At 39.7% G+C, this 27,741-nt stretch overlaps 2 protein-coding genes across 10 annotated transcripts in view; both read left to right on the forward strand.

Moving 5' to 3' along the window:
- The first annotated feature begins 948 nt into the window (after positions 1 to 948).
- Positions 949 to 17,965, forward strand: SPART (spartin). Of its 3 annotated transcripts, none has more exons than XM_054655000.2 (9): positions 949 to 1,100; positions 6,035 to 6,870; positions 8,024 to 8,221; positions 9,218 to 9,322; positions 11,087 to 11,216; positions 12,040 to 12,234; positions 13,207 to 13,365; positions 13,444 to 13,534; positions 14,520 to 16,224. In XM_054655000.2, the coding sequence occupies exons 2-9, from the start codon at positions 6,037 to 6,039 to the stop codon at positions 14,578 to 14,580; spliced, it is 1,773 nt and encodes a 590-aa protein (XP_054510975.1). In that variant the 5' UTR covers positions 949 to 1,100; positions 6,035 to 6,036; the 3' UTR covers positions 14,581 to 16,224. The 3 variants fall into 3 exon arrangements, with proteins under 3 accessions (XP_054510975.1, XP_054510974.1, XP_054510973.1); XM_054654998.2 differs by lacking the exon at positions 14,520 to 16,224 and adding an exon at positions 16,259 to 17,965 and having other exon boundaries at positions 951 to 1,100; XM_054654999.2 differs by lacking the exons at positions 9,218 to 9,322; positions 14,520 to 16,224 and adding an exon at positions 16,259 to 17,965.
- Positions 17,966 to 23,587: 5,622 nt separating this feature from the next.
- CCDC169 (coiled-coil domain containing 169) overlaps positions 23,588 to 27,741 on the forward strand; it is a 65,159-nt gene continuing 61,005 nt past the window's right edge. For 6 of the 7 annotated variants that reach the window (XM_077173780.1, XM_077173783.1, XM_077173782.1 and 3 more), the window contains exon 1: positions 23,588 to 23,809. In XM_077173780.1, the coding sequence (XP_077029895.1) occupies positions 23,595 to 23,809 (215 nt within the window). In that variant the 5' untranslated portion in view covers positions 23,588 to 23,594. Of the gene's footprint in view, positions 23,810 to 23,858; positions 24,023 to 27,741 lie in introns of those variants that run through there. The other variant, XM_077173786.1, reaches the window with a different exon arrangement.

Raw genomic sequence — 27,741 nt, forward strand, 5'->3', positions numbered from 1 at the left:
ACAAATTCAGCTACCCCTTCCCACAGCCCAGGACTTAGGGCAGCAACCAGCTCCAGCCTGCCCAGGCTGGTAAATAAGTCTCACCTGGAGACAGCGACCTTTGGAAGTACAACCTTGCTCAGTGCAGCCTGCCTCTTCAGCACAATTAGAGTAACAGTCAAAATGAAATGTGAAAACATGCCATGAAAGGGGAGACTTCAGAATGATAGCTTTTGGGTCTTAATTTTCCATTTTTTGGATATTCATACTGACTCCGTAACTAGAATTTGAGTGTATTTTGTGCTTTCGTACACACACGAGCACCTAATTAGAATTACAGATTCTCAATAAAAGATGAAGAGCTATATGGATTTCAATTACTAACTCAATTCCTTTCCAATGGCAAAGCCACTCAGCTACTGCAAACAACAGGGAAAAAGCCCCCATGGTATCACTGGAGGTATACATTATTTTTCAGTTTGATGTGTTGATCATTATACATTATTTACCACCAGGGTCATCTCAGCCTGCCCAGATGCCGGCAGATGGTGGTGAGAGCCACAGAAACCAGAAGTGAAAAGAGAAGCGATCTTCCATGTTCCAGCAAAATTACTTTATAGTGAAGTGAAATCAACACGCAGACCTCTGTTCCTCCCAAACATCAGGAGCATTACAAAAAGAAAAAAAAAAAAAAGAAATCTAAGTAGGGCTACTGTATGAGTCGCGCTGCTTTCTAACTCCGCATTTCAAATTTTGCATTTTAATCTCCTGTGTAGAACCCTTCCAACCCTCTCCCCCAAAAAAAACCCCAAAACAAACCAAACAACAACAAAAACCCAACTCACAAAAACAAACAAGCAACACTCAGAAATACAAACAGAAAACAAAACAAAAATAACACCAAAACCAGTGCAAACCGCACGCTCCAGCGTTATTTATTAATTGATGAAGCTCCGCCCCAGGCTCAGGCCGGCCCGCGCCGGGTGACGCCACAGCCGCGGACCCTTCGGCCCCGCCCGCTGCGCCTGACCCGGGCGGGGGCGGGGGCGGCGGTGCAGGCGGGGCCGGGCTGGGCCAGGCGAGGCGTGGCCGGGCTCAGCGTGGTGGAGGCTCTGGGCTCGGTGAGGCGGGCGCGGGGTCGGGCCCTGCCGGGCTGTCGGGGGTCCCTGCGGAGCCGGGCGGCGCTGGTTGTAGCGGGGCGAGGAGGGGGAGCCACCGGAGCGGGCCGAGGCCGGGCGGCGGCGGTGGTGGGGCAGCCGCCGGAGAGCCGGGAGCCCCCGCGGGCAGGTGGTGGGCGGGGAGGGCCGGGATCTGGGCAGGCTGAGGTGACCCTGGTGGTAAATAATGTATTGAATGTCTTGAGGGGTTATTTGTCAGAGTACTTCGGAAAGGTGCTCCTTTTCTTTTGTCTTGTTTGTTTTGTTTTTCAAGGATTCGAGTCAGACCGGTTTGAGTTTCTTGAATCTGGTAAAACGTTGGTAGAGATCAGAAACCGGCAGGCACACTTAGCTAATGAAATAGTATTAAATAGCAGTCTTACATAACACTGAATTTTCCATGACGATCTTGCAATGTTTTGGAATGGTAGTACGATGTCTTTGTACTTCGGTGCTGCGGAAAACGTCAGTGCTGGGCAGCGCAGCTGCGAGATGAAGGGCATTATCTGCCCTCCTTGTTTTCTGCTTTCTCTTTTAGAGAAGTGACAAGTAGGCACCCGGGGCCTGAAAGCTCTGTGGTGACAGCGTGTGATGGAGGTGCAGACCAAGGAGTCAGGAAGGAAGCTCTTTTATTCGGACAGAAATAATCTTAAAGCAGCAGTAGATGAAGAAAATTAGACGTGCTGGCTGAGAGAAGAAGGTGTAGGTTGAAATGTCAGAGGATGGCAGTTTACTGAAGTATTTGGTAATTTTTTGAGAGGAAGAATTACTTTAATAGCACTAACTCTTTCTGTTGTCTAGTCTGTGATATTATCTAGCATGACAAAATTTTTTTCTTTGCTTAAAAACTAGGAGTAGGCCACCACTTAATGAAAAATTTAAAGGCTTCTTTAAACAACCTAAATAAGCTAAAGGCATAAAAAGGTACATTTCTTAGCTAGTACCTGGCTTGTGTTAGTTTATAGTCTAGATACCATTTAATTCTTTCAATTCTTGAAAGTTACTAATACTTTCTTACTTGCTCTTTTCATACAGAAATAAGGCTTAAACAATTGTGTTTGCATGGTACTTCTTAGTTGGTGGCTGAGAGAAAAACAGGTTGACAAATTAGAAGAGCTCTTTTTACAGGTGTTTTAGTTTGGGTTTTTTTTTAAATTTGATTTGCATTTTCCTCCCCTACTCTCCTTCAAAAATAGTGAGTTGGCAAGTGTATCCTGCCTCTGTCAGTCAGGCTGTTTAATCCTCTTAATAAGCCTTAGACTTCATGTTTACAGTCTAGCAGTGAGATCTACCATTGACCTGTATTTTTGTTAATATACATTACTTTTTAATGGAGTGGACTTTCCTGCTTCAGAGGAAGGATGGGTGAGATGGTAGCTTACCATACCAAATTAAACTCTAAGTTTCATTGTTGGACTGAAACCTCCTTTGGTCAAGTCACTTAAAACCACACAGTATATCTGTACTGGTAGAAGAAAAAGGGCTCAAGTGCTCGACTGATCTGTGATTATCTACAGTGCACTTTAGCTCTTACCTCAATTTTGGACTGGCTTTCTCTGAGACAAAGTTCCTCTGAGTCTTAATTAACACTAAATGGTACAGATCTGGGCTGATCTGAACAGGCCATAGGACCAAAGATTAGCTGGCAGTGCTCTCAGTATTGTAATACACATTATCCCGTTCATTACAGCTTTAAAACAGAGGAAATGAGATTCAGCATTATACAGGAGTGGATTACTCCTGTAATAAGCATTACAGGAGTAAATATTTAAATATATACAGATAAATATTAAAATATGCAGGACACTTAAATACTATATTAAGATCGTACATAAAAAAAGTGAAAAAGAATATTCCTTGGATATGATTAGATTGCTATTTAAATGTTCTCTTTCAGAGAATATTTCTTCTTGTGAGGGAGCAATTAGATAAGCTTATTTACTACCATCCATTCTTTTGTATTAGTTGTAATCAATTACTAAGAGAATGAAATTCAGTTCTTTGGGCTGACTTTTAGTTCTCACATGTTTAGCTTGAAATCCACTGTGATGTCCTTCCTCCATTTCCAAGTGCTCTGCCAACCAAATGCATTATTTGGAGGTGACTATGCTGCACATATACTGCAAACTTGGGATGTTTCAGACAATCAGAGTTCCTGAGCCAGCTTTTGTAGCTGTGCTGTGCACCAGTGCTCTGTGTACACTGATGGTGCTGACATCTCCATTTCCTTACAGAGCTTTTCCAGTGTTATTAAAGACTGAGCTTTAGCAAGAACAGTGCTGTTGTCATTATGAGAACTGTACAGTGAAAAGTAAATGAATTAAAGATTAAGTTGCAATGTATTTAGGATTTTACTTGATGTCACTTCTTGTTATATGCTAACAATCACTAGCAAAAGAATTAGTTGAAACCTGTAAAGTATCTCTGCATTAGCCTCACCCAGAAAAAAAAAAAAACAACAAATCAATAAACATGGGTCAAAGGGGACTTGTACTGCAGTTGTGTTCACACAAATGAATCATTTACTTCAAGCCTTGAGAAAGGACTTTATACAGGCTTAGGGATACAGGCACAAAAAAGCTTAAACCAATGCATTTTGCTCAATAGAAAAGTAAATGGTGATGATAGATTAAACTTGTCTGTCCTTCTCAGTCTTCTAAACATTTTCTGTGTTTTAAGAACCTACAATTCTCAAATCGGAATCCTAAAATTCTCAAATCAGACTCTTTACCGTTAAATTGGTTTTCATCTTCATATCCTAATTAAAAGGAAAAGTGGATTTTTCAATAGTAAGTACAAGTGTTGACACACAGTGATGTGGTTTGGCTGTCACCAGGTTTTTCTGCTGTAAGGATCCAGCTATATTCACAACCTTGTAAGGAGTTCTTTCCAATTGCTTTTACTCTAATTGTTTGCTGTTGTGCCGGTCAGGAGCATACTCTTAATTTCTAAAGCTGATGTCCTTGGTGGTTAGTAAATACACACTTATGCCAGTGTTGTTCTTTAGCTTAAAGATGCTGAGCCTCTTGGCAACAAGTGACTGCAGTCAATCAGCAAACTCTCCTCTAGCCCAAAATTTGCTACATGATGGGCAGTGAACCTGGTGGCTTGAGCTGCTGCTGACCCACTGCACTGGGCTGCCTTCTCAAGCACCTCTGTTATATTCTGAGCTATGTATCTGTTGTTGTACTGAAACCACACATCTTAACTTTATGTGAAATTGGATTCTGTAGCATCATAAAAACAGATGCCTCCCAGATTACATGACACTTCTGTTGTGTGACTGCAGATGCATCAGTTACCTAAATGCTCTCTGCATTTTCATTATAGAGTGTGGGAGTAGAACACAGTATTCTTTGTCTCTTTAAAATTTTTTCATGACCTGCACTTTGTAAGTTTCTTTGTTTTTGTTGGAGTAGAGGAAGGATATTTTCCAGATTATTTTTTTTTAGTTTGTTGATAGTCTAAAAGAAGAAGAGACATTAAGTAAACTTAAATGTAGGTACTATTTCAGGATTTTATTACAAGTTTGGATTTAATTATTTTTTCTTTCCAAGTAATTATTTATTATTACTGATCTCCTTTCTTCTTTTCACCCATTATATTTGTAGAGACTAATCCAATCTCTTAGCCTTTGTTGTATTGCCTTGGTAAGCCAAACCTACACCTTTCTAGGGAAGAGTGATTGATTCATCAGAGAAAAAACCTGCCCACCTCCTTCTGGCACAGCTTCCTTGAGTGTGGCTCAGTGTGTGAATTCTCACCAAAGCTCTGTACCGTGGTATTAATGTTTCTACCCGTGTAATGGACGTATTTTCAGTTTTGCACTTTGTATTGAACTTACCCCCATGTTTTCTGTGGTTTAATATCATTGTGATTTACAGATGTCTCCTTTCTTTCATTTCCCTTACTGGGGAGAATCATGGTTTTACTTGAAAATATCTGCTCTTTAATTTAATACAGTATCCCATTTTTGTTCAGTCGTTATTCTCTTCTAGTAAAATTGCCTGCATTTCCTCTCAAGGCTGCCAGCAAAAAAACCCCAACCAAACCCAAATTCATGGGAATTAATTATTTGTATTTTCTGTGTTTGGCCAAGACTGACAATCTGTGTACAGTTAAAACAATGAGTTAACAAATTTCAGAATTCAAATAAGCCTACTGGATTCTTTTCCACACTTCAGTTGAAATACAGCAGGCATTATGAGGAATACATTCTGAAACAGACTTAGAACCTGCAAACTTTTGTACATGTTGGTACTTCCAATTTTTGTCACTAGGGGTGCAAGGATTGTAAAACACCAATTGCCTTTTCTCACTCTATAAACACTGTAAAGGAAATAAGTAATTCCATGTTTTTATTTTGTAAAGCACAGCTTTAACTGTTCAAAGTATATCACAGTTTTGTTTGTTGATGTTAGTTGATTGAGATCTAAAAATCTGTTGAGTGCTTTCTCTTAAATTATTCAAATGGAAATGTACTGTTTGTAAGTTCAGCCTTTATTTAAATAGACAAAATGGTAACTGAATTTTTTAAAACCTTAGAGATGTTTTTGGGAAAGTTAGATTTTTTTAACTTATTTGTTTATTCCTCTTGTTTGTGACTGATCTTGAAGATGAAAAATTTAGTATCAGGCATGTCCATGTTCTTCTGATGTTTAATTATTAAGAAATAAATATCTGTGATGTAACTATATTTGATGGTTATAGATTCCGTGCTGTCTTGGAATCATGTCAGCTGAATCTGAATGTTATTAGGAGATAACATATCAGACACTGTTCCACTGTTCTGCTAATACAGGCAGTAGGGTCATCATTAAGAAGACATTTTATTCTAAGGTAAACATTGTTTGGCTTTCTCTCTGTATATTCTTATTGATTTTTATTCCAATTTGCAGTAATGGAACAACTGCCGGATCCAGTTATGCAAGAAGATGCAAATATTAAAGCCATTAATGAAGAGTACAGGAAAGCCTTTATTTATATCAATAAAGGACTGAATACAGATGAACTGGGTCAGAAGGAAGAGGCAAGAAGTTACTATGAGCAAGGGCTTAACCACTTGCTCCGAGGAGTTAGCATTCCATCAGAGGGTCCTGAGTGTACAGGGTCCCAGTGGGAGTCTGCCAGGCAAATGCAACAGAAGATGAGAGAGACCCTGCAAAATGTTCGTGCTCGACTCGGCAGTCTAGAGCAAAACACCCCACCGGTACAAGCATCTCCTGCTATGATGGATACCCCTCCTGGGGTGCCCAAATTATACCCCTCCATTCCTTCCAAAGAAAAGCCAGAAAGACCCCCTCCCCCTAATTCTCTGTTTGTTCGAAGTCAGTTGCCTGCAGCAGATGGAAGTGTTGCAGCTGTGAGTCAGGGGCAAATTCCAGCTATGAGTCCATCATCTGCAAAACCTCTTTGTCTGCCAAATGAAGCACCTCCTGCCTATACTCCTCAAGCTACCAATGGCCACTTTACTGTGTCCTATGGCACAGACTCTGGGGAGTTTTCTTCTGTCAGTGAGGACTACTACAACAACAAGTGTACTCAGCCACCTCCCCTGGAAAACCTGGGAGTGGATGCAGATGAGCTGATCTTGATTCCCCAAGGAGTACAGATATTTTTTGTGACTCCTGATGGGCAGGTTAGTGCTCCTTCATATCCTGGATATCTGCGCATCGTCAAGTTCTTGGATACAGATAGTGAAGCTGCTCGGAATCGTCCACCGGCGTTTCTTCAGGTAACAGGAAAATAATTTTCTCCTTTAATTAAAATTTTGAGAACTGTCTTAAAGCTCTAACAGGAAATCTTCTTAGGTTCTTGCTCTTGTGAGCCTAAATATCCCTGTGATAAGACGAAGGGTGTTACAGGTGTTGCAGAAATGCTTTTCTGCAGCTACACACTTCTACAACTCTTTCTGTGAAAAGCACCTCTGTGTCTTCCCAAGGTTTTCAAGTGCTCACTGTTCTGGTGAATTGTAGTATGTAAAGGACTTGACTTAACATGTCTTTCCATTTCATAAAATTGACTTACTTTTTTCATGTAGAGAAGACATTCTGATTCACCTGTTGTAACATATCAAGATAAAATGGGGTTAGGTGCTACCCACTTCATTGTCAATTAGTGATAAGGCATTGCAGTTACAAGTGATAATTTGAAATTTGAGGGTCCATGTTAATCCAGACTCAGAATTACAGATAAAAAAGATGCATTATTTGTACTTTTTCAGTCCTAACTTTCTTCATGTGGGCATGTTCTGTAATTACCATAATATTTCTGGTCTGGATTCTGATTTTGGATCTTCTTGTTACAGCTAAGATTGGCTGGTTTGGGGTCTGCTGGATCCTGATCTGGGGTCTGCTGGTTCAGCTCCGTTCATGTTAGGTGTCTTCAATAGTAGGCCAGTGACAGCCATGCATTTCTATTTGTCCTGTCACCTAAACCTGTCCTGAGATCTCCAGAGTGGTACAGGCGGTGTGAATCCTGACTTTTTTTGGCAGTTCTTTTCCTTTGGGCCTCAAGATGAGACCTCAGTTAAGAGAGTACCAGCCTGAATTCTAGTCCTGTGAAAATTAATACTTTCTTTATATTAGACTGTCAGAACTAATCAAGAATGATAGTTCCAGAATCACATGGGGATTGTTTTTCTTTTTTCTTTTTTTCAGGATGGTATAAGGCTTTTTATTTTTCATCATAGAATCATAAAACAGTTTGAGTTGGAAAGGACTATAAAGATAATTTATTTCCACCCCACTGTCATCAGCAGTGAACCTTTCACTAGAAGGTTCCACTAGAAACTTTATGGAAAATCAAGTTTATGGCGTGTTTCAGTATGTTCTGCCTATCTTCCTTCTTAAAATCATCCTTTGATTCCATGTACTTGTTTTTCCTAGGTTTGTGACTGGTTGTATCCTCTGATGTGTACCCAGTCTCCTGTTCTGTGCTGCAATACTGGGGTCTACATGTTCCCCGACACGATGTCCCAGATACCAGGGTCCTACGTGGGAGTAGTGCTGTCTTCAGAGCTTCCAGCAGCTGACAGAGAGCTGTTTGAGGATCTGTTAAAACAGATGTCTGACCTACGAATCCAGGTAAATTTCTGGGCAGTCTGTTATAAGCCAATAAGGAAAGGTATAAATCATCAATATATTCTCACATTTACATTTAATTGTGTAAAATGACAGATTTTTGTCTTGGTGGTAAGCTCATCTGTGAGAAATAGATAAAGTAGCCATGATAAAGCAGCATTGTAATGATACTGTAGGTCCTGTGAGATGAGACAACAGAAGTTTTAAAATACTGAATTGTAAGCACAGAGTGGAGTTCAAGACCATTTTTTATATTTTCTCTATTTTTCTGAAAGAGACAGGACCCAAAATGAAATTATGTGTTCAGGAGAAAGCATGCTTTTCCTTACGTGTACATGCACACAACTCTCAATGTAGTTTTGATGATGGCATTCTTGGAATATCCTGCCCAAACGTGTTTACAGTTCAAAAATGCTAAGCCACTTCAGAGAAGATCTGTGAAAATAGTATGTACCTCAGAAATCTGCCTTCCAATGGGATCTCAAAGTAGATGAATCTGGTGCTTTATTGCAGTAAGATGTTGACAGTAGAGAAAACAAAATAAAAACCATAGTCTAAATAATGTGCAATAAAATTCAGTGATTTGTAATAAAGTGGAAAATATTACTCTAAGAGCCCTGGAGCATAATTTCAGGAAGAGTGATGATCAATAGCTACTTAAAAGATTATAGCATCACTAAATCTTTTCATGCAAGAATTTTGTTGATTCACCAAAAGCTGAATTCATTGATGACGAAGGACTAGTTTGGAGCATCCCATAAGGGCGGAGTTCTGTTAGGGTGTAAGTCCTGGTGAGTTCAGCAGGGAATTTCACTAGCACAGGAGGCCACTAACTTTTCTTAAAAGAGAAAAGTACTACAGAACTATGTGATATTCACTCACTGGATAAAATTCTGTCATTTTTCCTGCCTAGAAGTAGTTCAAATTGGATATCTTATTAGTTCCATATTTTCCTAAAACTTTGTGTTTTTGTTAATGTTCCCTGATGCGATGTCACAGGTGCCAGGATCCCATGAGAGAGTAGGGTTACCTTCAGAGCTCCCAGCAACTATGAGAGCACATTTTGAAGATAAATTTAAACAGAGGTCTGGCCACAAAGTCCAGGTAAATCCCAGGACATTCAAAAATCCTATAGTAAAAAAAAAAGTCACAGAAATGCATGTTAGAATTGCTGATTTGATTGACAGCAGCTGTGTATGCTGTGTCCTGTGGGTTTTTTTTTTGTTGGATGGCTTTTTTGTGTTGTTGTTGTTTGGTTTCTTGTCAAACACCAATTCTGTTACTGCACCTTTCAAATCAGCATATTTCTGAAGTCTTAAAAACTCTGATATAGCGCAAGTATTCCAAAGCCTAGTCTGATGGCCATTTAATGTGTCTGTTTTACATAGTAATTGTGAGGATCTAATTGACAACCATATTTAATATAAATACAATACTGAGTTCCCTGTCTTATTAGAGAATCCATTTTTGCTCCTTAGGGTAGATCTTAGAAGTCTTGTTGACTGGTTTTCTTTATAGTGCCCCAACCTGTGGCATAACTAAATTACATCTGGAACATAGTTTGGGTTTTTTAATAGGTTTTTTTTGTTGTTGTTTTTTACCTATTCATTGAGGTAATTTCTCCTGCACAGCCCTCAGAGTGTTTTGGTCACATGCTGAAGACATTTCTTGAGCTCCAAGATATCACATTGCTGTCAAGCAGTAAATGATGATGTAGTACATGTCAGTGATACATTTTGTTGTCAGTGATACAATTGTTAACCTTCTGGGTAGCAACCTCCTAAGGTTTCATCTATTCTTTTCTGTTAATGTTGGTTTTACTACAACATTCAACATGTGCAATACCCTGCTTTTATATCCAGTAAATATTTCAGGGGAATTTAAGAATTCCTTGTAATAGCAAATACCGTTCTGTATTGTGTATTCTGATCTGCCTGTGGGTTTAATCTATAAATGCTCTCATTTACACTCTTCTAGACTAAAGAAAAATGTTTTTTCTTTCTGTCATTAACTAGCAGTGCTTTCAATCTTTGAAATGCTTGAGGGGCTTATTTACTTTTACATGGGACAAGTTCTCTTAACAAAAACTTAAACCTATTACAATTTTTTTAGATTTCTGTAATTAAAGTTTAATTATGCATTGCCTGTGAGCTGTGTAAAGTGATGTTACACATTTTAGAAGTGTTAAGCAGCCTGTGGTAGTGGTTGCTGTGTTTTAATGATTAACATTTACTACAGAAACAGTAGAGTTTGACACGAAGTAACAAAGGACCTGCCCACCCAGCATTAAATAGGGGTCAGTGTTGTGCATAGTTTGATGTTTTCCTTGGCTGTGCCAGTCTGAAAAAGCAGCAACAGCACGCAGCATGAATAATCTCCTTTATTTTTGAATATGGGAGGAAAGAATGAGGAACAAAACAACCTCAACAGCTGCATTCCTTTAGTGTAGCTGGATTCTCTAACCAAAGACTGCAGTTCCCATGCTGAATAACAAAAGAGTTGACTTCTGTCTGAGAAGATAAAATTGAGAGATGGACAGTCTCTTATCTGTTTTGCTGGTGAACAAGTAGTGTAAATTTTCTATGCTTAGTTATTTGGCCATATGGCTGCATTGGCAAGTAAACTTTTTCATCGTAGCTGGATGAAAAAAGTGTACAAAAAAGCTGACCTGCCTGATAAGCTTTCTTGGATGTCTAGAATTTTTGTGGAAAAAGTAATTGAGTGTTAAATTTAGCTTGAGTTTCTGTACACCTACCCAAGGCATGCACAACTTTAGTATTATTTCACAGTGGATGTGTATGATCTAAACCAGAAATACTGATGATAGGTTGCAAAGTAGATGCTCAAATGTTTGCTTTCACTTGTCAGCCTTCTGAAGCCTCTAGTGATGCAATTCACTTGCCTCAGACTGTACATATCCAGCCACAACCTGAAGAAGCAGAAGATCAGAAAGAGTTACCAGAATGGAGTGAGAAAGTTGCCCATGGAATCTTGTCAGGTACAGCTGTAATAAGGGGACTTGTGTTGAACAGAAACCAATGTTAGTGACATTTAAACAGTATTTTCACATAAATGAAATTTTGCTGATAGAAGCAGAGTGATCAGAAGTAGTTGTTCACTAGTTCCAGTGTTGATCCTCTAAAGGATGCCTTGATGAGCTTTATAAAAACCATGCAGAATATAAATCCATTGCCAACAGTTTGTTCAGTGCAAATGAGTTTGGCTTCTCATTTGACTCTATTAGACTATCGCCTGCTGGGACTCAAACCACTATGACAGAATAATTTTACCCCTGTATGAACACATATTACAGTAGGGCATCTGTTGTGATTTCTGCAGATAAACATGTGGGTTTTTTTCCTCTGAGAACCTTTGGAATATACTGATGACCAACAGCTGATTGTATATGAATCTGCAAGGAGGGCTAAAGGTCTGGGTTTGTATGTTTTCCTGAGTGCTAATAGCATTGAGATGTGCAGTTCTGTAAATTCTAACTGAGCTGGTGCTGGCACATCCATGAAAAAACTGAGTATCTGAATTAGGCTGACGTGTGGATGTGGGCTGGCCATATTAAACTTAAATGAAATGAATGTAAAAGGTGGTAGTATATGGGCAGAAATTACTGCAGGACTTCTGTGCTGTCCCATTCAGGGGAGAATATAATTGCAGACTCCAATCAGGAATGTTTCTGTTTCTGCAGATAAACCCACATGTTTATCTGCAGAAAACCTTCCTGTTTTGCAGAGGCAGAGGAGGGATAGATGAAGGAATCACAGTCCATAATATTGTTCATACTAAGAAAAACAATTTTTGCCTTGAAGGTGCATCTTGGGTAAGCTGGGGCCTAATGAAAGGAGCAGAATACACAGGTAAAGCTATTCACAAAGGAGCTTCTAAACTGCGAGAGCACATTCAACCAGAAGAAAAGCCTGTGGAAGTCAACCCAACTGTAGCAAAGGGACTTCATGTAGCAAAACAGGCTACTGGAGGAGCTGTGAAAGTCAGCCAATTCTTAGGTAAAAATTTTCATCTCATAGAATATAGTATTTTTGTCTTAAATAATAAAAACTTAGTAAAATGCAAGCTGGTTTCTCTAGCTAGTAAACTGGAGGAGTTACTGACTTGATAAAATTCAGAGATCAGTAGTTTGTGCCTAGTTATCTTCTGCAAGAGATGTGCTTTAGGACTAGTACGTATTACTTGGCCTTGAGACATCCTTTTCTTTCCTAAAAGAATAGTCTGTATAGTCTTAAGTTTGACATGCTTTTGACAGTTAATTCAAAATGTTGTCTCTTATTTTTTTTGATAACCATATTTTTTAAACCTCTACTCTCACTGGTTACTAACATACAGTAGCAAGAGAATGTGTGTGTGCATATTTTTAAACATGCACACCTGAAACAAGTCTATCTAACTAGGTATAAATATCAAAATAGAAATGGCCTGGTATTCAGAGATGCCTGGAAGCCCTAACAACTCACAGTAACTTAATTTTGTTATTTATTTGCATATAATGTTTATATTTACCATCTAGTGACTCATCCAAGTTTAAAACTAAATTGTGCTGATCTTATATAACTACTTTGAAGAGTTGGAATGCTTGTAAGAAAGACTTCTACAGAAGACAAGTCAGGAAAGCAGCAGCTTGTTCTCTATCTACAAATTAGAGATAACAAAGCAGTGGGAACAGTTTGTTGAAATTTGAGTGTGAGATGTGTATAAATGTCTTTTAAGGCACTTTTTATTCACAAGGCCCATATTACTTGTTTCTTAGGATTTGCAGCTATGTAGAACCTGAAAAATAATGTTGCTTTGTATCAGTTGGGCACTTACATGTGGATTAAAGTCTGTGTTTTATATAAGCGTATTTAAATAGAAACATCACTTAAGACTTCACTGAAACTTCCTGTTAATTATGATTAAAGATTTTTAAGGAAGGATGTTCTATGTTCTTACTAAATAACCTGCATACTCTTGTTTTATGGTAGTTGAAGGGGTCTGTTCGATAGCAAGCTGTGTCGGAAAGGAGCTGGCTCCACATGTGAAGAAGCATGGCAGCAAATTAGTTCCAGAATCCCTAAAGAAAGATAAAGATGGCAAATCTACTTTTGATGGTGCTCTGGTTGTAGCAGCAAGTGGAGTTCAAGGTAATAAAAATTCCTTACGCTTTTTTTAATGGCATATTTTTAATGGTATGAACTCAAATAAGCTGATTGTTTCTACAGGGTTTTCAACAGTGTGGCAAGGCTTAGAAAGTGCAGCGAAGTGCATTGCTAAAAGTGTTTCAACTGAGACTGTAAAAACGGTCAAACACAAGTAAGTTATGTTTTTATTGTTTTCATCTTCTATAGCACACTGTTACTGTCTCTGAATACTGGCAAGAAAAGCTTATGAAAGTGCAGGAAAGCTAACCGAAATACCTCCTTTGCTGTAATTATATAGCACATGATAAGGTGGTAAGTGCACAGTAATGAGCATCTCTTGTATGCAAAAATCCGAAATGAGGAATTGTAGGAAGTATTTTTTTAGTTCTTTGTAGAAGTATTACAGCTTCAGGCTGTCTTACAAACAATGTTCAGATTTATATCTTTGCTCTATTATACAATATCATTATGAAAAAAATTACTAGTTTAAACCTCTGAGCTCTAATTCTGAATTTATGCAAACTTAGCTAAATTTATGAAAAATAAAATAACCTTGTCTGTCAGCAGGTTTGGCTAAAGCAAGGCAGTACAAAAATTAAGAAAATTTTGTAAGGAAATCTAAGGCATATATAGCAATAGTAGAACAGCCTCTCTTGCAGAATAAAGACGTTCTGAGAAGAAGATAGTGGGGGAAGAGGACAACAACATTTGGGATTAAGATGATGATACTAAGTTGATGGAAAGATGAAAGCTGTATGCATGTGGAGAATAATGGAATATATTGAAATAACTGTGAAACATGAAATGCACCCCTCACAGAAAAGGCAGTAGATTCAATAGAAAGTGAAGAGTAAGCAGAAGCAAGCAGTTTAAATGGAATTGGTGATAAGTGTAGCAAAAGAGATATTTAAAAGGATTGCTGAAAGTGCATGCAGGCCACAAGCCAATGGTAACAAGATAAACATCAGCATACAGTATTAAGCAGATTGGCATTCAGGATCGTGTTTTGATGCATTTCAAATAGGAAGCTAAATAGCAAAGTTCTAGTCAGTTGTGGTTTATTGCTAATGGTTTTTTTTTTTTTTGCAGTAGGAATGTCAGGAGAAATTGTACTGGTACTTATTTCACATAAATTCACGTTAATGTTTTTGTTTTAGATACAAATATAGGAAGTATGGAGATCAGCAGACAACAGACACTAAGAGTGAAAAACAATAAGTAACTACCTGTTGTAGCTAACTGCAATATGATTGAAAATATTTGATATGGAATCTTTAAAATCTATCCTTATAATTAGATTAAAATTTTACATAATCTCCCTTCTGTAAGCTGTTTTTTTTTCTTTCAGTGACAAAGATGTCTGCCACTCAAAATACCAGTGAATGAGCTAAATTCCACTTAATGGAAACAAAGCTAAAGGAGCACCATCAGTGTCTCTAAATAAAATTTAAAAAGGCTAAAATTTAGCTGCAGTACCCTTGTGGATGGAATTTTAAAGAGATGCTCATCATATGCATGTTGATTAGAATGGGTGGGAAAATGTAGCTTCAGAAGTAATGTGTCTGCCAAAGTCCCATGCTACTAGCTTTTTTTAAAACTATTAAAATAAATGCAGTGTATATATCTACACAATTTTTTTAAAAAGAGTTAAAAATTATGCACTTCAGGCAGGCAAACTAAAAAATTAGTTATCAGACATTAGGAAATTGTTACTCTTACTGTACTGGATAAGCTGCAATCGTACTTTAAATAAGGTTACTTATTTTACTGATGCTGTACTGGCTTATGATGTTCCTGACATGAAAATAATCAAATTGACAAACTAATCAAACTGACAGATACATCTGCTGTGAGATTAATTCTCTGACCTGCAAATCCAATGTTGATGACTCAAGGCTTGTTGCTCTATCAGAAAATTAAAGGCAAAACAAAAAACCCACGAATTCTTTTTATTCAGTCTTATTGTTAGTTCCAAGCACATGCTCTGGTTGCTCTACTGATATATTATATATTTTTTGGATTCTTTGATATTCTTTGCTTCTCTCTATCTTGAGGTCCTCAAAGAACCTCTTGTCATAACAACCACAGGGAAAAAGTAACTGCTGACTGCTGGAATTCTGATGCTGTCCGGAATACTTCCCTTTGCCCTGGTTTGTCTGACTGCAGTGCTCTCTGGAGAAATGTCTGGCTACCCAGAACAGTTGAAGTTACTGCTCTCACTGTACTCTTGTCCTCCTTCATTGTGCTCTCTGTGCACAATTGAGTCCTTAATCTGAGACTGCCAGCTTGCCCACTAAAGCACAAAGAAGCTGGACTCACAGCCCATGGGAGAGACCAAAGGTTTTTATAGCTTTGTAATTTTCATTGTGTCCTCAGGATAGTTTTGTTGACCCTTTTGGAGTTCTGTATGATGCAGCATTCCAGGGGGGTCTCAGAAGAGAAGAGGAGAGGGGCAGAATCACCTGCTGGCAATGCTGCTTTGGATGCAGCCCCAGATACAGTTGGCTTTCTATATAGAGAGTGTAGGAATTTTACCTAAGAACTAAGGTGAAAAAGGACCTTTAGTAATTGCACAAAACTTCTCTCCCCTCCCTTCTTATCATTCTATAAATAGGTTTTTACTCTTCAAAATTAGAGGGGAAAAAGGGAGAAAGACGGGAAGTGTTCTTGAAGAAAAAGAGAAGGAGCATATTGGTATTTTCAAAGAGCAATTGATCTGATAGAGGAGCAGCCTTTATTCAAATGGCTTCCTAAATTCTAATTTTATTCTTTAGACATTTGGGCACTGTGCTTATTTTTTGTTTTTGGTAATGCCTGAATTTTGCCTCTCAAAAGAATTCCAGTGAAGATTAAAATACTAAGTATACAAATCTACAAAACTGCTCTCTTTCCTTAGGTATGGAGAGGATGCCGGTGATGCTACAGACAACGCTATGAATTCTGCAATCAATGTTGGTGTTACAGCATTTAACATTGAAAATATCGGTATCAAATCTGTTGTAAAGAGAACTGCAAAAGAAACTGGCCATGCTGTGCTAGATGAATATAAAGTATTGGATAATGAAAAGAAGGGTAAAAAATGAAAGCAGTTAAGTACTTCTCAGAGCCTTACATTAGAGATTAAACTTCCTATTTAGAAGTAATTACACTGCTCATCTGACATTGAACATAAGTCACACTGTACTTTTCAAGCAACTGTTACTTAATTTAAAAGGAAAATGTAAAAGTAGGAGGAGCATTTGTAAGAGGAAAAATGAAAGTTGTCACCTCCTTGCTCAGTACAGAACAAGAGGTTTAAACAACTGGATCAGGGCTTTAGGCAACTGGAAGTTTGCAGTTCATATACTTGCATCTTTAAGCACTTTTTCAAAATAATATATGGAATAATAGATTAATATAGAAGTCTATTGTGAATATTTTTGTAACACTTTATATTTATAAAGAAGGTGGTGATACAGAAAGAGTAGGATGGCTAATTCTGGAATAAGTAAAATTACCAGTTTTGGCTTTATAACTATCCTTAAGAATTAGTTTTACTAATCAAGCCTTGTCTTATTTAATATGCACAACTAATATAAGCATTGTGTTTTATTGTTTCATAGAGAATTTCTCTTTTCACCTACAAAAAAGCTGATCTTACCCAAAGTTCATGCTAGGAGAAATGAAAGGTGAACCTCAGGTAATTAGGTAGTCATTCCCTTTCAAACTTTTTTTTTCCTCATCCAGCATATAAGTAAACCAAAGATACCAAGTATTTTTTCTAAAAGAGAGTTCTAGAAAACATGCATTTTTAGTTTTATAGTTCTAGAAAAAAAAATGCATTTATAGTTCTAGAAAAAATTATAGTTCTAGAAAAAAAAAAATGCATTTTCCAGTTGACTTCATAAGGAATATACAAAGATTCTTTGAAATTCAGGTTTTTATGTAGAGAGAATAAGTATGGTTTTGCATAAATTAAAGTATTTTTCTGTGAAAATATTAGAGGGCACTGGGAAATTCTATGCATTCTGTACTTATCAGCTGATCCAGAAAGATTCAGATTATATATCATGACCTCATAATGGAAGACTCCTAATGTTTGAACAAATAGTTCTAATGATCATCATCTTTATTCCATTAAATTACACAAGGGTGTGAAGTGTTGAAAAAGACAATGAAGACAAACCCTTTTAATTAAGAGTTATGTAGAATAGACACTTCTGTGTAGATTTGTCATCCCATTTGTACCACAGTATAAAATAACTCAAGATGTTAAATCCTTGAGATGCTTTGACACTGCTACTTATTTAACACTTTACTATTTAGTTTTAAAGCTACTGTGCATTCTAATATTGGCTGGACCTACAACAGGCAGAATGCCAACAACTTACAACTTATCTCCTTTCATGTAGATGGAGAAAATAACTATAAATTGTTGTTGGCAAGTAATATTTGTAGAAGATTGAAAAAATACAGTAACTACAGTCTGTTAGAATGGTAATTGAGGCATATTTTGTGGTAGCTACTGCAGGTGTGTGCTTAAAGTGAGAAATGTGAACGAAAGGATCTAACCACTTGAAGTGTAACTTTGATTTATGCAAATAAAGATAAAATCTGTGCTTGATCTTTTTATGATATGAAGCTACTATATGGATCCATAAATGGAAGAACTAGGACTTCTTCAAAAGTAATAAAATAGCAGTATTGGGGTATCTATACAGTATAAACAAGCTCATCAACTAGAGCTTAAATATTTCAAACTAATAAGTTCCATCCAAAGTACACTCAACAATTTCTGTTACTATAGTCTGCCACTTGCCAGCTTGTGTAACCAGTTAAAGATTGCTAAGACTTAACACTAGCAAAAGCATTTTTTGTTGCTATGAGCTGTATTTACAATAGGGATATAGGTATTTGTATCTTCTCTCCCTTGCATTTCAAGGTTTTGCATATAGCTCATACCGTTCAGTTTCATCTATAAACCATCAAAGCACAAAGTTGCATTAAAACAACAGTTAAAATAAAGGTGTTACAGTCTTCAGGAGACCACATTGGAGTACACTGAGGAAAAACAACATTTAAATGCCATCAGTATGAGGTAGTGGTGTCTGGCTTAACCTGCTGTTGTTTTCTTCATGTGTATGTCTTTCAAAATGGATTAAAACTATTTTTTGAATGATGCCTACCCCATTTTACAGTTTGTAATGTGCTATATCCATGATCTTCCCTTTTACATTGTTCCAAAGTTTAGTTAATTTTCCCAGCTGATGGTATGATGCTTGAACTTAGCTCACTTCACCTGCCACTTCTTAGGCCCAGCATAGCAACTCCATAGGCTTCTCCTCCATTCTTTCACCATATACAACAGCCTTCTCACATTTACTGCCTTATCTCAGCTCTCCATTTATATATTAAGCTCCCAAAACCTCCTGTCTTAGGTTGGCTTTCTCTTCATAGCTTGGTTTTATTTCTTTGAACATCTTTTGATACATGAAGTCCTAGAAATTTTACTAAGCCGTGTAATGTATTAGCTACTATGTGATTTCCTAAGGCATTCTTACTTCCAAATTTAGTCAAATACTTTTCTGCTACAATATTGGTCTCATATCTTGTCTTGAGAGGGTTACTATCAATGATACCTAAGTCATTCTTAGCTATGGCCATCTCTGGAATTTTCATAATTGTGTAGATATAAACCATGGTTCTTATCTCAAATATAAACCCCTGTATTTGAACAGATTCTTCTAGATTCCAAGGGTTGTTTGATTGGTTTGTTTAATGCTGGTTTAAAACCAGCTTGGAATAGCTTATTTTTAATGTTCCCTGAATAAATCCATAATCCTTTAAAAAGAATTGGTAAACCTACCTTCCACTACAAAAAAACATGCTGACCAGCTTAGGATAGAATGATGAGGGTTGGAAGGGAGCCCCTGGTCTCTAATCCACCTCCTGCTCAAAACAGGTCTAGTCTGGAGCACTCTGCCCCAATTCTGCTCATGTTGTGATTATCTCCAAGGATGGAGACTTCACAGCCCTTCTGGGCAACTTTTACCCAACTTGACTCTGCTCAATATTTCCCCTTATACTGAGCCAAACATTTTTAAATGCAGGTGCATTCTGTTGCATATCCTTCCATCATGCACACTGGAGGAAACTTTGGCTTCTCCCTCTTATTTAGACTTTCCTATTACATAGCTAATTACAGCACTAAGCTCTCCTTATGCCTTCTCCATCCTGAACAAAGGCAAGTTCCTGACCTAATGCAGCCCTTGGGACTTGTTTGGGAGTCAAAAGCTAAGTGCTTCAGCATGTGTTGAACAGAGTGGAAGAACTCTCCCTCAGTCTCCTGGCCACGCCCTTGCTATGGCAGCCCAGGAGCCCTTCAGTCTTGTTTGCTGTAAGCTGTTGGCAGCTCACATGGCAGCTTCTTCACCAGGAAGGCTGTGTCTTCTACATCATTGCATTCTAGACACTTCTCCAGCCTTATTGATCCATGGGCTTTACCCATGCCAGACACTGTGCTTTGCACTTGATTTTTTTTTTGAATTTCGTTGGGTTTCTCCAGGCTGTACACCTAGAGAACATACATACACACCTGTGAATGGTCACCCTTTTCCTCCTGCATACTAAATGCTCCTCCCAACTCATCACCATTATCAAATTTGCTGGGCTGGTGCTTAGTCTTCCAGGTTGTCAATCAGGAATTAAGGGTATTGGCTCAGGTATTGATCCCAGAGTCAAGCAGTCATACTGCTGATCTCCACACTTCAAGACTGATGGCCCAGACAATTTTCTAGAAGCCTTATGAACCAGTTATCCAATCTAGAACTCACCAATTCAGCTGTAAAAGTACTGTGGGAGACTACGTGAAAGTCTTTGGTAAAGTCAAAATATACAACATCCACAAGTTTTCCCTTTTTGCTCCCAGTTTCACCCTGTCCCTTGCATCAAGTCTGGTGCTTTTCCTGTGCAGCTGGTAAGGCACTTCAGATCACCAACCAGCAGAAACTGTGAACATTAAACATTTTCCCTAATGTAAGCTTTCAATGTTTCAGGAGCTGTACTGGCTCACTGTAGAGTTGCACAAATGTCAAAAGCTGGCACTGAAGCAGCCAGAGAAGGTGACAGGAAGAACCTGACAGATGTGATACCACTCTTAAGCAATAATCTGATTAACACACTCCATAACAATCTACCTTGATCTACCTTTCCCTTGCCCACACAGCCATTCATCATACCTTAGTTACTGGTGCTACAGAAATAACTTCTTTGTAAAAATTAATTTATGCCTTCAGCAACTGATCTACCTTGCTTTTAAATAATTCTAGATGTTTAATGCCTTTACATATCATAAATACTTATTTTAGTATAAAATTATGTTTTCAGAACACATTGTGTTGTGACCAAGTTTTCTAGCTGTTCTTACTAAAATTTTTGAACTCAACCCATTAAAAGCCTTAAAACAATGATAATGCCTTTAGCAGTATCCATATACCTAATTTTAACCAATTTATTTGGAATAAAGAAATGGAGGAAAATTCTTTAGCGTTGCAAGTGTCATTATGTTACTGCTGTGATTCTTAAAAATATTGATGAAGTTTTACACACTGTCCTGGTTTAGGGCAAACTGGGGAGAAAACCTCCAAAGGGGTTCCTCCAGAAAGCAGATTCGAGCAGTCCCTCCTCCAGCTGGTTCGGGAAAAGGTTTCCTTGGAGAAAAGTGGAAAAAAACTGTTTATTTAACAGGCAAAGCATTCACCAGCACAAAAAAGGAGTTTTATTAAACAATAAAACCTCTCGCTGCTCCGAAGAGATGACAAACTCAGAAAGCCCCCTTCATGGGCTGTAGCTTGGCTCACTCAGTTTATTATCAGTCTCTAGTGCAGGAAATGCTGTGGTCCAGGCCTGGCCTGGTGGGCCACAGGGGCAAATTCCCAGTGCTCTTCAGTCCAGAGTGGGTCCAAACTTCAAAAAGAAAAACCACAGTCCAGGGAACTCCTCTGCCTCAGCTAGCTAAAAACTAACTAAAAACCAAAGGAAAGCTCTCTCCTGCCATCTGTCCATGCTGCAGACAATACAGTCCAGGAGAAGGATGCGGGGGAGCAAATGCAGTCCCTGATAACAAGTTCCATGCTTCTTCTCTCTCCCCCTTCACTCTTGGAAGCAGTCTTAAAGGTGCAAAACATATTTCTGGGCTAAACAGATGAATGGGGATACAATTCAGCATTATAAAGTCACCCCAGAACACACACACAAGACCTCAGTCCACCAGACACTTTTGCTTTTCTCTCACTTCAGTTCCCAAACCATCAGGCGATGCACCCAGTTAGACCTCCTGTGCTGTGCCAACCCAGCCAGTGTGGTCTGGGCTCATCCTTATGTGCACAGTGACCTGGTTCCTGAGAGTTTACCTGGCTAAGATACCTAGTAATCCCTGGGTGAGGGTGGGACCTGAAAGTATCCTGGAGAAGAGGTCAAATTAAAGTCTCCTGGGGCAGAAAGAGTACGCTGTGGGTGGGGATACAGCCCTCAGTTCCCCTGTGCCCTCTGCTCTCAGACTTCCTGGGATTCCAGGCCTCTTCCTGAGCTTTCTGAATGTGCCCACCCATTGAGAAAATTCATCATGCTGGTTACATTAATCTTGAAGCAGTTCACAAAAAAATTGTAACAAGAAAAATGGTTACTGATTAAAACCTTTGCTGTTAATATTCAGTACAGTCAGTGAGTTATGAATGCTAACCTAGGTCCAAGCGATTACTTAAATTACTGGTTTGTTATGAAATGTGTTTTCAATATGAATCTTAAAAAGGTAGCGTTCAGTAAGACATGAAAGCAAAATGAGCAGCTAAATTTAAATGCAGTTACAGTTCAGCACTCCTAAATTTGTTTCTTGATTAAATTATATCAGAAAATTCTGAATTCAACCACACCAAAGATGGTAATTCACTGATTAGCTGATAGCATTAGTTATAACTTGAGACTCAAAAATCATCTCCTGCTCAAGAGGAGGAGTCTCATATATCAGACAAGTGAAATTAAAATTACTTTTTCTTCTTAGAATCAATCTTCCCACCCTCCATTGTACTCCCATTCATTAGGTCCTGCTGGATTAGTGTCCCGCTATTGCAGGATAGGTGAGGCATTAGATTGGGTAATTCCAATGTGACACACTACTTTAGGATTACAATTCACACCATTTCAGGACTGGCTTGTGGATGGCAATACTGGTTAATGCTATGTTAAAGTAATGGTAATACATAACCCATGTTTTAAACTTTTAAATCAGTGCCTCTGTTACCCAGCAAGTGGTAGGGCTATGGCATTTGGCTTGCTACTCATGCAACAGAATTACTTGAACTGAGAAAAACATACCCTTTCTCATAATATATCAGTAAAGGAAAATTAAAGTTCACCCCCTTCCTGGGAAAGTGAACAGACAGTTCCTTTAGTGAACATTAAGTCTTGTGAAGTGGTGAGTTGATTTTTTTGCTCCCAGTTTCACCCTGTCCCTTGCATCAAGTCTGGTGCTTTCCTGTGCAGCTGATAAGGCACTTCAGATCACCAACCAGCAGAAACTGTGAACATTAAACATTTTCCCTAATGTAAGCTTTCAATGTTTCAGAAGCTGTACTGGCTCACTGTAGAGTTGAACAAATGTCAAAAGCTGGCACTGAAGCAGCCAGAGAAGGTGACAGGAAGAACCTGACAGATGTGATACCACTCTTACAGCAATAATCTGATTAACACACTCCATAACGATCTACCTTGAGAAACCCATGAACTGATCTGGAATTCCTTGTTTGAAAAATGCAACATCAAACATTTTTAAGCATCAACTGAGACCATGTAAGATAATTAAAGTATTTCCCAATATATTTTGACTAACACCATTGATTTGATCAGTGATGATGATTAAGGCAGATTATTCTGAACTCTCCTGTCTCAAGTTAGGGTCTTACACACTGATTTGGAAATAGCACAGATCACAATTATCGAGTGTGCTAAAAGATGGGCTGGTCACGCCATAGGCCAGGTTCCACAGCACTGTGCCTGCCTTCACATGTAGGTCACAGTGTCTACTTAAAATCGTGCTACTTCCCATCCAGAAGAAATATTTTTAAAATCTGCACACATTTGTGTTTCCCTAGGTAATGAAAAGCTCAGCTCACAGTTCAACCTACACGGTCAAAACTCTTAACTGGGCCAAAGCTGTATCCTATCTCCCCCATCCCTTTCTGGTGCTGCCGAGCCACATGCTGGGCATTTCGCTAGACAGAGGACAGAGCAGCCCGTCAAACGCGGGCCTTCACCGCAGCGGCGGGCGAGCGCTGCTGCAAACGCGGCGGACGGGACAGGGTGGGGGGCGCCCGTCGGGGCCGGGGCAGGTGCCGGCGGTAGCGCCCGACCCCGTCGCCCCTCTCGGCTTTCTCTGGGCAGCGGGAGAGCCGCGGGGAGTGAGGAGTAAAAGGTGCCCGAGCCGGGGCTGGGGTGGCGTCAGCGCGCCGCTCCCTCGGGCTCCGCCGGCCGCCCGCAGCCGTCACCCCGCGCAACGCCGACCACGCGGGGGATGCGAGCGGGACGGGCGCCGGCGGCGGCCGGCGGCAATGGGGGAAGGCGGCGGCCGGCGGATGGCAGAGCCGGAGCGCTTGGCGCTGGAGTTGGGGCGGGAGAGGCGGAAGCAGTGAGTCCGGCGGGGGTCGCGGCGAGGCCGGGCACAGCGGCGAGGCCGGGCTCGGCGGCGGCTCCGGGAGCGGCACCGCAGCACCGCCCGCGGGGCGCTCCCGCCGCCTCCCTGCGGCAAAATGGCGGCTGTGTCCGTGGCGAGGGGAGCGGGCTGGGCCCACAGTGTGCCCAGAGCCCCTCAGCGCGGCCCAGCTGTGCGGGGAGTGCCGCTGGCTCTGCTGGGCGCCGGGAAGGGCTGGCCCGAGTGATGCGAGTGGCACGGGGAGCCCGAAGAAGCGGGATAAATCATGTCAGCCGAAAAGGAAGATAGGGCCGGCTGCCGTGGTTAACCGCAGCACGCAGCTCAGCACCACACAGCCGCTCGCTCCCTCTCCCCCCCGTGGGTGGGATGGGGGAGAGGAGGAAGGAACGGCGAAAGAGAGAAAATTAGCGGGTTGAGACAAGGCAGTTTAATAACTAAAAAGTAACAACAACAACAACAAGGAAACAAACCCAAGAAAAGCAATTGATGCAAAAACCTCCAGGTGTTCACCACCAGTGGGACAATGCCTTTCCCGAGGCTAAGCAGCCCCAGCAAGTCCCAACACCTTAGTTTTTCTTTCTGAATGTGACATGATTTAGTATAGGATATCGCTTTGGTCAGTGGTATCAGCTGTCCCAGGCATATCCCTGCCCAACTCCTTGTGCACCTCCAGCCCTCTCACTCATGGGGTGATGAGCAGAAAAGGCCTTGACCCAGTGTAAACAATGCTAGATGGTAACCAAAACATCACTGTGCTGTCAACACAGTTTTCATCACAAATCTGAAACATGGTCCCATGTTACCTACTATGGAGAGAATTATATGTGTCCAAGGCGGGCACAGTACACTGGGCTGGGAAGCCACTTGGGGGGAAAAACAGAGAAGACTTTTACATGGGTGCATGCCTCACTGGGGGAAGACAAATAAAATGGAGAATGAGGTGCCTTTATGGACACTTCTTTCTACAATGTTGAGTAAAAGTGGAAAGCTGGATTTCACTTGTCTCTAGGGTTGGTAAATATCTCTGAGACCTCTAAGTAAGGTATGGCATTTCTGCATGTAGTTTGCAGGGATGAGGATGTGTTTTAGCAGTCAGTCCCCTTGCTAAAGCAGCAGTTGTTTCAGCACTGTGATAATTGTTGATTCTCATGCCTGGTGGGATTGGTTTTTTCCCCAGTTTGCTTAGGAAGCTACACATTTTTCCCTGTGTTGAAGAATATGATTGCCTTTTGAGTGTTAATAAATGGAAACAGGAAATGTCAGAAGCTCCTGTGCTGCCTTAATTCAGACCCTTGATATTTACATTTACATACCGTTTTCAAGCATTCTATTCATACTGATTTTTTGCCTGAACAATGTTCCTTTCAGTGTCTGAGCTGCAGACCTCTTCAAACTAGTCCTGCAGTTGTGGACTTTATAAAATGTTCATTCATAAATGGAAGAGGAAAACCCAGGACTAACAGATTCAAAATGGCACTTTATGTATTCAAAATGGCACAAAAAGTAGCTTGGACGTGCTTGCACCAATGTGTAAGCAAATGACCTTTAATAAATCTCCTGACTTAGTAGTGCCTCAGGGTAGGTAGATCAGTTATCCTCTGCATGCACCAGTTCTTTTACCTGACACATGGCATTAATGATGATCAGGTCAAAAGTTGAGTTGTGGTGACTTTATGGATAAAAGCAAAATATATGTTCAATAAAAATCTTTATGGTGGTGGCAGTAAAAGACTTTCAGCTCCAAGTGAAACTATTTTCTTTGTGTGCGAATCGACAGTATTATTATTGTCTGTTTCCCAGGAGCTATTTATTCAGCTTAATTGCCAATGACCAGGCTTGTTAGACATCTCCATCTAAACCAGTGGCATGTGTAGTCAATGAATACAGAATAGCTTTTTGAAGGTGTGATTCATCTGACCTACTTTGCCTGGCTGTTCGAGCAGGAGATGACTCACACCCTAGGAGGTGCCAGTTTCTCTCCCTTGGGTAGAAAGCAAGCTGAGGATGAGTGGCTTGCAGATAGATGTCTGCATTCCTTCACTGCCATCTCACCCTTGTGTTCTTTTTACTGGCATATATGATTGTTGTGCCAATTAGGCAGTTTGCTAACAGCCCACCTACCGCTCTCATTTAGCAGTCATGAAGAAGAGATTTCTACTTCACAGAGTAAATTGAATCATCCATGTCCATAAGGGCATGTTCCTAATGTACCTACTGATTCTCGATGATTGTGGATGTAGTACTATGAAATCTTTCAAATTTTTTTCTGACTGTAATGAAAGTCAGCTCAAATCTGACTCCGTGTTGTTGTGATCAAGATTCAGTGTACGTTTTGATTGGGAAATGTCATGGCAAATGTTTCTGGGGGAGAGAGAGAGAGAGAGAGAGAAGGCATATAATACTGCAGTGCACTATTAGACAAAGAGGTTTTAAAGACATATATTCATGCATGTCAGCTACTTAGTAATGTTGATGGAATTGTATGTTACTTCAGCTTGTGAGATTTCATTTCCTGTGGCTTTCCTCGCCAGGAAAGCTGCGGCATTTTCCCAGCACACTGCTGACTGCAAGTGTCAGGAGTCCAGAGCTTTCAATACTGTGCAGGCTCTTCCATGTGGTGCCCCTGCACTGTGCAATATTGTTTCTGCTCTGTTCGTAGATTCTGAAGGCATCTGTGCATTTTATCTTCTACAGGGCTCAGTAAAGATCTGCCATGTTATAGAGCTGATGCCCTAGAGCTGATGACTTGCCCTGAACTTCTCCTGACTTTTCTCCTGAGTTTTTCTCTTCACTATAGAAAATCGCTTCAGGCAGCCTTTTGCCTGATGTGTGTTCCAGATATCCAGACCTGGGTAGCAAAATGTGCAGGAAAATGGTTTTCATCCTAAATGGCTGCCATTGTCAAGTAAAGTAACACCTTAAGCCTTGAAAAAGAAATTTAGCTTTTTTTTTTCTCTTTTATAGTTTCAATCAGCGCCTTCTTAACTGAACTGCATATTTTTTTCTCATTTTCTTCACAAGAGCTTTTTTGTTATGCTTAGTATGCAAGGATGTGATTAGGTTCTCATGAAAACTTAAATGTAAGGTTTCAGGATTTACAGGCTTTCTTCTGTGATGACTGTAAATTGTCCATTGACATGGAGAAGATTAATAGGTCTTGAATAGACTATTTATGTCTATGTGGGGTTGCAGGTAAAAAGTGCAATGCAGTCCCTCTAAGCAAAGACCAAGTCTCTGGGCAGGTAGCCAGCTATACACAGCTGCATTAAATTCACACTAACAGATACATGGCATGACCTTCACTTCCTATCACAATTAGAAATAACTCCAAAAATGCAAAATTAACATTAAACCCCAGCAATACTTACCAAGCCTCTCAAAGTGATTTATTTCTACATCCCTTCTCTTGCTGGGCAGGGATTGCATTTTACTGAATATACACTGCCTAAAATAGAGTGGTTTCACCCTGGATGCATTCTGGGTGCTACTGGACTATTAAATGTTGATTAACAATTATATTTTTTTTAAAAACTGGTTTCTGTTCCCACATGGAAAAAAGACTTTCTGTCAGTGTAGCAATTACAGTGTGACACCTGATAATTTACCATTTTCTTACATATATTCATCAGAACAAAATATAATTGGAATTTGGCTTCTAGTTTTGTTAATGGTGCAGAAAGAATAATAAAATCTAA

Source organism: Agelaius phoeniceus, chromosome 2 (genome assembly GCF_051311805.1).
Source record: "Agelaius phoeniceus isolate bAgePho1 chromosome 2, bAgePho1.hap1, whole genome shotgun sequence".
Classification (NCBI taxonomy): domain Eukaryota; kingdom Metazoa; phylum Chordata; class Aves; order Passeriformes; family Icteridae; genus Agelaius; species Agelaius phoeniceus.